Genomic DNA, 12446 nt, shown 5'->3' on the forward strand with positions numbered 1-12446 from the left:
AGGCCTATTTAAATAGTTTTTGTTACAGAGCTCCTCTGAGTCAGTTCTGTGACTGTCAGAGCCTATATGATATAGCCTACTGGGTGTGTGTGCAGCAGACGGACAGTCACTAGGGCTAATTAGGCCTATATGAAAAATAGAAGTCCACATTATTTAATGGCATCAGCGCGTATGCAATTCGGCCAATCATAGTTTTAAGCCAGCTCACCTTAATTAATTATAATAGGCAACTGTAGCTGTACTACAGCTACAGCTGCTGTAGGCTACTACTGTAGGCTCAGCATCAAACGTCCATTAGGCTATGCCGCTATGCCAAGTGCCAACTAACGTCAAATGTCCCGCGAATCATTTTAATACGACATCATCAAATGAATTATTAACCATTCATGAGTCCAACTTTAATACCTCTGATGAGGAAGCATACCGTAAGAAATAGCTTGAAGAAAAATAATTCCTCGTTATTTCAACAAGCCCGGAGGAGGGGGCATCGTTTCCCTTCTTTACATATGAAATAGCTATAGGCCTAGGCCTACTGTCCAGAACAAATTAATTCCCCAGGCATGATTCAGATATTAATCAGAGCTGCATTAATCAATGCAGCTCTGATAAAAAAAGTATTGTATATATTTTTTACCTCTGCAAAGGCGAGTGCAATTGTTCAATAGAAATGGCTCTTTATAGGTATTTGCCTATAGGCTATAGGCTATAGCCTTGAGCTTGAACTTAAATCAATAAATTAACGAATTGGTTATGAAAGTAGCCTATACTTTATAACGTTCAGTCCGTTGACATTGCTGTCAAAATTAACTGTTCTACAAGCTCATGCATTGCGGAGCACCGCGTTCACTGGATCAGTGTATTTTGCAGTAATGATGACGTATTTCAGATATTCAGATATTTCCTGTTGCCTTATATGGCGTGGAATGGGCGTGGATGTTGCATTAAACCAGGCGACACCAGGCGAATCGCTTGGGAAAGAGGCGGAATGAGATACACGGGCGATCCGCACAAATTAACTGATTACACCACCTTCGCTGAATGACATGGGAGCTGGTCGCAGCTTGATCAGACGGATAAATACGATATCATTACGCATCTCATTTACACCTCGTCGTATTTCTCCATTGTGAATGAGGTCTCTATTACCTGCAGTTGTTTGACTAGTGGACTTTTCTTCCTCTGCGGTTTGGTTGGAGTGTACAGTCCGATACTGAACTGGCCCACGTTGGCGTAGGGGTTGTCGATCACCCGGCCCTTCCTCTTGATCCTCTCGGGCGGGGTGGCGGCGGACGGCCGGGGTATTTCCGTGGGCTCCACAGGCAGGTGGGAGGAGTCCTGGAGGATGATCATGGAGCGGGCCTTCTTCTGCCTCTCCAGGTGCGTGGCCTGCCGCTGGGCCACCTCGTACGGCAGGTCCAGGGACGAGGGCTTGAAGCTGGAGCGGCCGCCTTGCTCGTGGCTCAGACCCGGAACCCTGGAGGAGAGGGGAGGAGGGGGCGGGCAGAAGGCCGGCGGAGGGCCCGTGTCCAGGTAGTAGACGGACGGGGGAGGGGGCGGCGCTGACTGAGGCGGGGGTGGGATGGGGTGCGGCTGGGTGTGCGACTGGGAGGAGTGCTCTCGGAGGCTGTCGGTCATCGAAGAGCTGCGTGGGAAGCGGTGCTCGCCGGCCAGGGCGGACAGGCGGTCCTCCTCGGTGGCGCCTGAGAGGGGGAGAGTGTGTGTGCGTCATTCAATGCCCCTGGATACAACCTGGATACACCCTGGATACACCCTGGATACACCCTGGATACAACCTGGATACACCCTGGATACAACCTGGATACACCCTGGATACAACCTGGATACACCCTGGATACAACCTGGATACACCCTGGACACAACCTGGACACAACCTGGATACACCCTGGATACACCCTGGATACACCCTGGATACAACCTGGATACACCCTGGATACACCCTGGATACAACCTGGATACACCTTGGATACAACCTGGATACACCCTGGATACACCTTGTAAACACCCTGGATACACCCTGGATACAACCTGGATACACCCTGGATACACCCTGGATACACCCTGGATACAACCTGGATACACCCTGGATACAACCTGGATACACCCTGGCTACAACCTGGATACAACCTGGATACACCCTGGATACATCCTGGATACATCCTGGATACAACCTGGATACACCCTGGATACACCCTGGATACAACCTGGATACACCCTGGATACAACCTGGACACAACCTGGATACACCCTGGATACACCCTGGACACAACCTGGATACACCCTGGATACAACCTGGATACAACCTGGATACACCCTGGATACAACCTGGACACAACCTGGACACACCTTATATACACCCTAGCCTCAGAATGTTAACTTCACCCCTTTTGCAACCAGATCTCATTTTAATGATGTTTGGGAGACAAGAAACACTTGGGGTTTTCATGTGGGTAATTTGTGTTTTTAGATATTATATAATGATGTCATGGACACTGGGCTCACTTACTTCCTGAAAATGAAAATGCAATGTTATTTGCTTTTGCTTTTTCATTCTGTCATAGAATGAGCACACCTGGAGATGAAATGTAAATGCTATTGCATTATATATTCACTTAAATGCGTTTATTATCTGAAGGTTATTTGAATTTTCTAAATTGCATTTTCATTTTAAACATTGTCCACTAATTAGCGTAGCATTTTTTGAAAATTGAAAATCAAATGATCTTTTATTTATAATTTTAATTGTGTCATAGAATGAGCACTTCTGTAGATTAAATGTAAATTCTATTACATTTTAGATTTATTTTTGTCTCAAGAAATGCATTCATGACCTGAAAATGAAATAGCATTTCTCTTATTTCAATTGATTTTTTGTATTTGCCATTTCATTTGAATTTTGGCAGCGTTATGCTTCCATAATAATCAGAGTCAGAATCACTTTAATGTTTGCGCTAAAATCCTCACTGTTAAATTAATTGAACTTTACTTTGCTGTGTGTAGGACATTGTAGAGCTGTGATTAGAGTGATATGGACAAAATAAGCAGACTATTGTAATTGGAACACTTTATTATTTTACTAGAGTAAGACAAAGTTTGTCCCACTACTAGTCCCACAGTTTTGACTGTACGCACTTGAGCCATATGTCAAATTGACCGGGAATCGTGTGTTTGCTCATTGCTAAGAGAAATATTGTATAGTTTAATTGATATTAATTTATTAGTGAATTAAATTTCCCCATTGGCATGAATGGGAAAATGCGAAAAATCACGTTCAAGTATTTTTTCCTCGGAGACCGTAAGGGCTATAGTTACAAAACTTGGAGGGATAATTCGTAATACTTACTAAAATGAATTAACTATATCGGTCGGCCTCATGGTGGCGCTATAACAGCCCACTTTACGTTTTGGCTTATAACTCTTGAACCGTAGGTCGTAAAATCAAAATCAAAATCAAAATCCAAAATTCCCTGGATTCTTTGGGTCATGACGCATCTCCCCATATAGGCCACGCCCATTTGCGTCAGGATAGATTTTCCGCCATTTTTAATTTTCTTCAAAACACACTTTTATTTTCTGATTCTTCAGATTTTGTCCGAATCTCACAGAAATCGGTACACATGATCTCTGGACCTATCGGACCGCGTTTACAGTTTTTTCAGATTTTTTGAATTTTTTTTGTCCGTATCGTTCGGCCTTAATCGTCGTCCGAAGTTAGCGGGAGGGGCCTATTTTACAAAAAATGCCTAAAATCACGAACAGAATGTCCAATCCATCCCAAATTTGAATCGGATGTCGCGGGTGGTTTAATCAACCAAAAACCAAAAGCAATTCCATTTTCATCCATAGGGGGCGCCGCAAATGCGAAAAATGTAACCGTTTCTTGCAGAAAAATGTTTTTTGGGGGGATAAATCCCCGAATTACTTACGCATGATCGCAGGGGTGACGCGACATTGTAATTGGCTGGCAATATGAGTGGGAGGGGCATATGTAAGCCACTGCGGCAACCACACTTTGCAATTTTTTTAAATTGCGACCTTTCTAGTTTGTTGTTGTTGTTGTGGGTGTTCCAACACAAATCACATCAATTGCTTTTTGCAGACATGCAACACTGCTGTATCTAAATAGCTGAATATTTGTTTTTACCAAAGGACTTGGTCCGGGACATTCCTTTGGGTAGATGTATGTGGCCTCTCTCCATGCCTGGGTGGAGTGCCCCATGCAGAGTCATCCCCTGTCTCTCAAACAGCGACTGACACACGACACAGAGAGAGACACATTTGAAATGTACAGGTGCAACAGTTTAAGCAGGCGTGCCTATGAATTTAAGGCTACAAAATGAATTTGAAAAATGTGTAAAATGTGTGTTTAATGTATGAATCCATGCATACTTTTAAAACACTTTGACTGCCCAAAACGGAGATCTCTGTCTTTTCAAACACACCCGTTGTCAAAAATGGAGATCTCCGTCTTTTAATGCTTTATATTTATTCGATATCAGAGCATGCTACACTACTGTCTATGAGCACCTGTGTTGCGCAACGAAAAACTGAAAGTCGAGAGTGTCCCATCACAATGATTCCCCCCTCATTGACTCCAACGGTAGCCGAAATCTTCAAACACTTTTATCTCTGAATCAAAATCAGAGATTACAATTCTAATCAAAACAAGCGTTTTTGACGGCCGATCGCGGTCCCATCGCAGTAAAATAATTCACGCCTCAGGTGGTCGCCGATCCTCCCGCGATAGATTTGGTTAGCCGTTTGCAAACATCCGGTCAAGCGCCTGGGGGCTTTTCCTAAGGCTCAAATAGCGGGGCACATGAATGTATTAATCTCCAACTAATGTTGACAGTCAAAGTGTGTGTGTGTGTGTGTGTGTGTGTGCGTGCGTGCGTGCGTGCGTGCGTGCGTGCGTGCGTGCGTGCGTGCGTGCGTGCGTGCGTGCGTGCGTGCGTGCGTGCGTGCGTGCGTGCGTGCGTGCGAGCGAGCGCATGTGTGTGTATGTGCGTGCGTGCGTGCGTCCATGCGTGTATGTGTGCTCACACTGATCTCGGCTGGTGTAATTCTCCTGCTGGTAGGCCGTTGTTTGACCGTAGCCGCTCTGTAGTCTGCCTCAGTGGGCTGGGAACGCAGCATGGGCTCCTGGGACGCCAGCATCTCATCTAGTCGCTCTAGTCGGGGGAGACGGAAGATACAGTATACAGTAGGACTGAATGCAAAGTCAAAGCACTAGCAGAAAAGATGAATAAGCTGCATGATAAATGCCTATTCAAACTCCCGAAAACTGGAGTATGAATATGCCTTTAAGCCACTGGAGACTGGACAACATGTAACATGTCACTCCACTCCACTGGAGACTGGACAACATGTAACATGTCACTCCACTCCACTGGAGACTGGACAACATGTAACATGTCACTCCACTCCACTGGAGACTGGACAACATGTAACATGTCACTCCACTCCACTGGAGACTGGACAACATGTAACATGTCACTCCACTCCACTGGAGACTGGACAACATGTAACATGTCACTCCACTCCACTGGAGACTGGACAACATGTAACATGTCACTCCACTCCACTGGAGACTGGACAACATGTAACATGTCACTCCACTCCACTGGAGACTGGACAACATGTAACATGTCACTCCACTCCACTGGAGACTGGACAACATGTAACATGTCACTCCACTCCACTGGAGACTGGACAACATGTAACATGTCACTCCACTCCTCAAAGCGGATGTCAAAAACACAAGTATAATATAAATATAATTTAGTGTGATATGAACAAAGTGAATCAATCAACAATCATCACCCAGATCAAAAAGACATCAATAACCAAGGTAATATGATAAGGTAATAAGGTAAGATTGTGTGAGGTGAAGGGAAAAGATTAGTACAGTCTGTACATAAGTGAGTGAGCTTGACACAGCGAGATAGAAAAGAGAAAGAGTGATGCAGAGACAAGAGAGATTTTGAGTGAAAACAGTGTAAGAGCATGGCTGCGTGCACGTGTTTGTGTGCTTAAACGGACAAAGCGGAAGGATAAGTGACCTCTTTGCCGCGCCTCGTCAGAGGGCTGGCGGTGTCCTGCCTCGGACTCACCTCCCCTCCTCCTCCGAGCAGAAGCTTGGTTAGGAAGCAGAGAGCATCAGAGAGGACAGAGAGGAAGAGAAAATGACAGAAATGACAGGCTAAAACAAGAAAGACCACTCAGGGAAAAAAACAAAGTTTGTTAATTTTTAGGGAAAAAGAAAAGTTAGGAAGGGACGGCAAAATGTGTGTGTGTGTGTGTGTGTGTGTGTGTGTGTGTGTGTGTGTGTGTGTGTGTGTGTGTGTGTGTGTGTGCGTATGCATGTGTTTGAGTAACTGCGTGCAACTATGTGCATGTGTCTTTGCACAGTACATGCCCCTTGTCTGTGTATGAGTGTGCGTTTGCAAGTGCGCATCTGCGTGTCCACTCACCCAGCTCCTCCAGTTCGGCCGTCATGGATTTGGATCGCAGCGTCAAGGTGGTGCTGGGAGCTCTCTTGGGCGGCGGAGGGGCTGTGGAGAAAAGGCACGGCGTTGAGGACGCAGTCGGTGACCACTTGGCCTTGCGGCTCAGCGCCCGCTTGGCCTCACCCAGGCGGCCAGACCAGCCCGTCTTCGACACTTTGATGATCTGGTCGAACTCGGTCGAGCCAGATGTCTCGCACTGGGTCAGCACCTTGTTCAGGCTGCGGTTGGAGCCAAGCTTCTTCATGGCTCCGTTTTTGTGTTTTACGTCTGTTTTCTCAGGTCTCACTGTGTGTGTGTGCGTGTGTGTGTGTGTGTGTGTGTGTATACTTTGGTTATAGTCTCTCAGTGTCTCAGTTTGTGGAAGCCTCGCCACAGAGCAGTCCGTGAGCCGTCAACATACGGCTCGTGTCCCCTCTGTGTCATGTCTATCGCTGAATCCGACCGCAACAGAGCTCAGCCCCCCATGACAAGCGGAATGGGAAGAAAACAGAACCGGAGAAGAGAGGCAGTGAGGCGTCCAATCGCCCCTTCACTCCCACAGCTGGAGCTGTGGCAGAGGTGCATCGCAAACAACAACATGCTGTGTGCTGGCAGATGCGCACACACACACACACACACAGACACACAGACACAGACACAGACACAGACACACGCGCGCGCGTTGGCCTGCAGGCAGGACCTGCCAGAGCACAAGCTCCCAGAGGGAGCACGGACCGTAGTGACACGCTGACCCAGTGCACAACTAAGTCATGACAGAGAAATTAAGAGGTCAGGAGAATATCGCACCGCACAGTTCACATCCTGATGCAGACAGGAACCTTTTATGATTCTACCAGTACACACGCACCCACACACACACACACACACACACACACACACACACACACACACACACACACACACACACACACACACACACACACACACACACACACACACACACACACACACACACACACACACACACACACACACACACAGTTACAGAGCCGGAAGGCAAACACTCAAAACGCCTCAAACTGTGACAGACAGCTTCTGTTGAATGCTGGATTCTATAGGATCCAGCGGTGGCACGACGCAGGAAACACTGGCGAAAACGGCAAGCGATGAAGAGCGATATCGGCCGGTGAAGCGACGCTGTGGTGTAGTTAATTCACAGTCCTGACTCTGCTGCGGTACTTTCCACGCAACATTCGTAAAATGAGCTGAAGTCCACTGGCCTGGTGATGTGACTCCAAAGAAACACCCTTTTTTAACACGCAGCACCACCACCTCAATTCAGCCAAAGCTGTCACAGCAACAGTAACGTATAACCCCCTGCTTCTTCCAACTCCTTCCAGTCTCCTGACGATACACAACCGTACTGACCGATCGTACTGGCCGGCTGTATGCCACACACCACCCCCTCCCTCCCACTGACCCACCCCCGAAGTCTCAATGCACCACTGGAGAGAGTTAGAAGTGGATGTTCGAACCTGCGAAGACGCCGGGACGCCTCGCCACAAGTCGGACTGCTCTGCTGCGGTCAGCAGGCGCGTTCCTGCTCGCCCGACTGTACATATTATGCCGTCCGCGGGGAAGGTCCAAATCGAGCATCTTCACTACACCTCGACGGACCAGTCTGCACGTTCTGGTACCGTATGCAGGGAGTGGACGAGAGACGGAGGAGGACGTAGAGAGAGAGAGAGAGAGAGAGAGAGAGAGAGAGAGAGAGAGAGAGAGAGAGAGAGAGAGAGAGAGAGAGAGGAACAGAGACACAGACAAGAAGCAGCAAGAGAGAGAGAGAGAGAGAGAGAGAGAGAGAGAGAGAGTGAGAGAGAGAGAGAAAGCGAGATGCTCTCACTGTAATGCTTAATTCAAACATGCAGTGTAGTCACCATGGTAACGGCGGCAGTAGTGATGCCTCGGATGGTGCAGAGAATGCGTGTCTGTCTGTCTGTGTGCATGTCTGTGTGTGTGTGTGTGTGTGTGTGTGTGTGTGTGTGTGTGTGTGTGTGTGTGTGTGTGTGTGTGTGTGTGTGTGTGTGTGTGTGTGTGTGTGTGTGTGTGTGTGTGTGAGCAAGAGAGAGAGACTGTGTATGTACTGTATGTGTGTAGCGCTTTCTGAGTGCAAGTGTGCACTGTGCATAAGCTAAGATAAGGCACAAAAATGCAGATAAATTCCCAGTGGAAGAGCAGGGCTGATGCCAGAGAGTGTGTTTAACACAGCAGCTCAGAGCGGGAAGCAAAAAGAGACATTTAGGAGAAGTTTAGAGGAAGGGAGGGAACACACAAGAGACACACACATCCCATATACCTGAAAATATCAATCAAAACAATCAAAGAAAACAATCAAAGAGCTGTTGGGCAAGAATTCAAGGGAGGGGCAGCCAAAAAGCCTATGGAAAACTGGTCTAACCATTTGGAGCTGACACTGAGGTTGTCTCTCTTGCCCGTCTGTCACCAATCTACAGTGCAACGTCTAGGCATGTCTCACCCAGATCCTGCCCGCACAGCACATCCTCAGTGTTAATTATTTAACTCTGAACGTGTAACATTTTAAAATCAATCCCATTCCCCCAGGTTGTCTTCTTGTCCCGTCCCCCATTCACGCCCGCGAGGTCCGTTCATCCATTGCAATTTTCCTCTACCATGCTGCGTTGCGTGTCTCTACCCGTCCATTTAGACCTGAGGCCGATTTATTTTTAAAAGGCTTCTGAATCCTAAAGGTTTTCGGGTAAACATAAGTTTCTATGTCAGTGGTGCTCAACCTTTTTCATATCAAGGACCCCCAGAATTATCCGTATTTAGCCGTGGACCCCCATCTGAAAATATGTTTTTCCAGGGACCCCCCAGAAGTAAAAATGTGAGTTAAAAACGTTCGCTCTGAAAGAAAGATTTGCGCCACATTTTCACAATTTTTCTAAAATAGCAGATCTACAAGCTTGTAGCGCTGCACTCGGTGCCATGCGCTTGTAGATCTGCTATTTTTCAATAGCTAAAGTATAACATAATGCTTAAAACACCAAAAGGGGTTCCTGTCCTGAATGGGTTAATCAGCCTCTCCAAGTTCCAACATGTCGAACACAATTTTGTCACGCGCTCCGATATGGAGGCAGAAACAAATGGACAATGAGCAGCAGACGACCACAGCACAGGAAATGGACTGTACTTCTGAACTTCTGTACAGTATACCAAAACCCCAGGGCCAGGGCAACCTGATATCCTTCTGTACAGTATACCAAAACCCCAGGGCCAGGGCAACCTGATATCCTTCTGTACAGTATACCAAAACCCCAGGGCCAGGGCAACCTGATATCCTTCTGTACAGTATACCAAAACCCCAGGGCCAGGGCAACCTGATATCCTTCTGTACAGTATACCAAAACCCCAGGGCCAGGGCAACCTGATAACCTTCTGTACAACACCCCAGGGCCAGGGCAACCTGATAACCACGTGATCAGGGCACATACCACGGACACAAAATGCCTTGACCATGCAGTCCCAGCCGGCCAGACCATTTGCTGTCAGTGTCATTCCTCTAGGCCCTCTCTATATTTTCCTGTCTTTATTCACAATCTAAATAAAGGTTTAATAAATACATAAATAATACATAAATAATACATAATTACATACATACATACATACATACATACATACATACATACATACATACATACATACATACATACATACATACATACATACATACAAATACCAAGTATATCCATTTTACCATTGTGTTTTAGAGGATGGTTTCGGACCATGGTTTAGGTATGCGGTCTAGTCTAACTTGGACTCAGGGGGGTGGACGCCTCTGCCTTGCATAGTCCCCAGTGAATAGGCAGGTTGCCCTTCACTGGTAACCTTACATTGGATTTTAAATATATGAAGGTATTGTAGGCTGGGATTTTACAAAAAAGCCCCCCTTTTAAATACATACAGACATACAGACATACATACATACTTATAAGGTATGCCATCTGGTGGCTAATGAACCAAACACACATTCTCAGAAGTTGAAGCAGTTTTAGAGGACCCACTTTTAGGCCAGTGCAACAGAGCATGCTTTTGCCTTTTTTAAAACCTTACCCATTTTAACCAAATACATACATACATACATACATACATACATCAATAAATGTCATTCTAAAGCTGAGTAGGTTTCCACAATGTGAAGGTCTGTAAAGTTTCATGTATTGTCAAGGAGAGGCAACAATTAAAACAGCTATAGGAACCTATTGTCTGAGCATGCCTCCACTGAGCCAGGTCTAATAAGAGAGGCTTAAGAGTAGAGAAAGAAAGTGCGTCTGTGAGAGGGAGAGAGAGAGAGAGAACGAGGGAGAGGGAGAGAGAGAGAGAGAGAGAGGGGTGCAGAGAGAAATTACAAGCGGTCATTAGCCCTACACAGGGTCTACAGCAGTCTGTCCCCATGGAATTAGGTCAACTCATTTATCACAGTCTCTGTATCACCACAGCCACTGTGGGCAGGTACACATGCAGGTACACATGCAGGTACGCACGCAGGTACGCACGCACGCACGCAGGCACGCAGGCACGCAGGCACGCACGCACGCACGCACGCACGCACGCACGCACGCACGCACGCACGCACGCATGCACACACGAACGCACACACACATGCACGCACGCTCACGCACACGCACACACACACGCACATTTGTGGCACGCATGCACGCACGCACGCACGCACGCACGCATGCACGCACACACGAACGCACGCACGCATGCACACACACACGCACGCTCACGCACACTGTAATGGAATTATTAGAATGCCAAATAGATCGATACATATAATATACATTATTGTGTATTGATCTATTCCATTAAGTCCCTTCCAAAATGACCAATCAACTGAGCGGCTTCCAGCTAGACCACATCAGCGAGCCTACCCCAAGACCAAGACAACACCCACCGCCGTGGGAAGCCTGGCGTAACCAGCCTGGCAACCCAGGACCATACCACAGCCGACCAGTGAGAGGACAAGTACAAACCCGAGCCAGGGTTGATGCTGTACTCCAGGAAAGGAAGGACAGAAGAAGACGGCAACTAAACCACGCATGCCACATGGGAGAGGACTTGTGCTATTACTGTGGCCAGACAGGTCATATGAAACGTTGGTGTCCACTGAACCATGCTGCTGTATTACGCCGCACAGCAACGACGGGCCAGCAAATCAATTTTGGCTAAAGAAAACAAACTACGAAAGGGTAAATACAATTGAAAATAACTAGATCTTTAGTTTATAATTGGTAAATACAATTGAAAATAACTAGATCTTTAGTTTGTAATTTACCCTATGTGATTTAATCTATTTAGTCTTACATGTGCAAGTAGTGAACTACAAAAGTTTTGATAAACTACTAAAAATCTAATCTAAATTTTAATCTAACTAGACTCCAATCTAAAATTTGTAAAAGTGTAGGCAAGAACAACAATGTTAGAAAATCCTAAAATAGGATGATAAGATATTGGAATTCATTTCCACGCACATATACTGTACTAAAGGAACTCCTCATTTAACACCCCGTCCCCAAAATGGCAAGAGGGGGAGGGGTCATTGGTACAGCCTATGTGTGGGTTAGTTAAAAGGAATACATTTATAGTTTTGCAAATACATTAATATGGATCTAAGTAATTATTCAAAAGTGAGTGTTTCAAGGTGTTAAAATCAATAGTGTGAAATCAATCATTTATGATGGTTTAACAAGGTTAAACGTCTAATATTATTTTATCTCCTGTCAATTATTCTGGTATTTACTAGGTAGCACTAGGATCTGCAAAAAAATCGAATCTAGTGAGCTTACGAAAGTTAAATAGTTCCTTTCTCTTAAATACTCCGAGCTGGTGACAGTCCCTCGTCAATATTTGAAAGTGTATGGTAAATACTCCGAGCTGGTGACAGTCCCTCGTCAA

The 12446-nt window shown here is 46.2% G+C and overlaps 1 protein-coding gene across 1 annotated transcript in view; it reads right to left on the reverse strand.

The window, feature by feature from the left end:
* The window catches only part of shank3a (SH3 and multiple ankyrin repeat domains 3a), a gene marked incomplete at both ends in the record, with an annotated part of 322930 nt that overhangs the window by 14364 nt on the left and 296120 nt on the right, over positions 1-12446 (reverse strand). Inside the window, 5 exons of the mRNA XM_079500504.1 lie at positions 1147-1700; positions 4163-4268; positions 5062-5189; positions 6132-6155; positions 6492-6572. Coding sequence (XP_079356630.1) covers positions 1147-1700; positions 4163-4268; positions 5062-5189; positions 6132-6155; positions 6492-6572 — 893 coding nt within the window. The remainder of the gene's footprint in view (positions 1-1146; positions 1701-4162; positions 4269-5061; positions 5190-6131; positions 6156-6491; positions 6573-12446) is intronic.

The sequence above is a fragment of the Electrona antarctica genome (assembly GCF_951216825.1).
Source record: "Electrona antarctica genome assembly, chromosome: 5".
Classification (NCBI taxonomy): domain Eukaryota; kingdom Metazoa; phylum Chordata; class Actinopteri; order Myctophiformes; family Myctophidae; genus Electrona; species Electrona antarctica.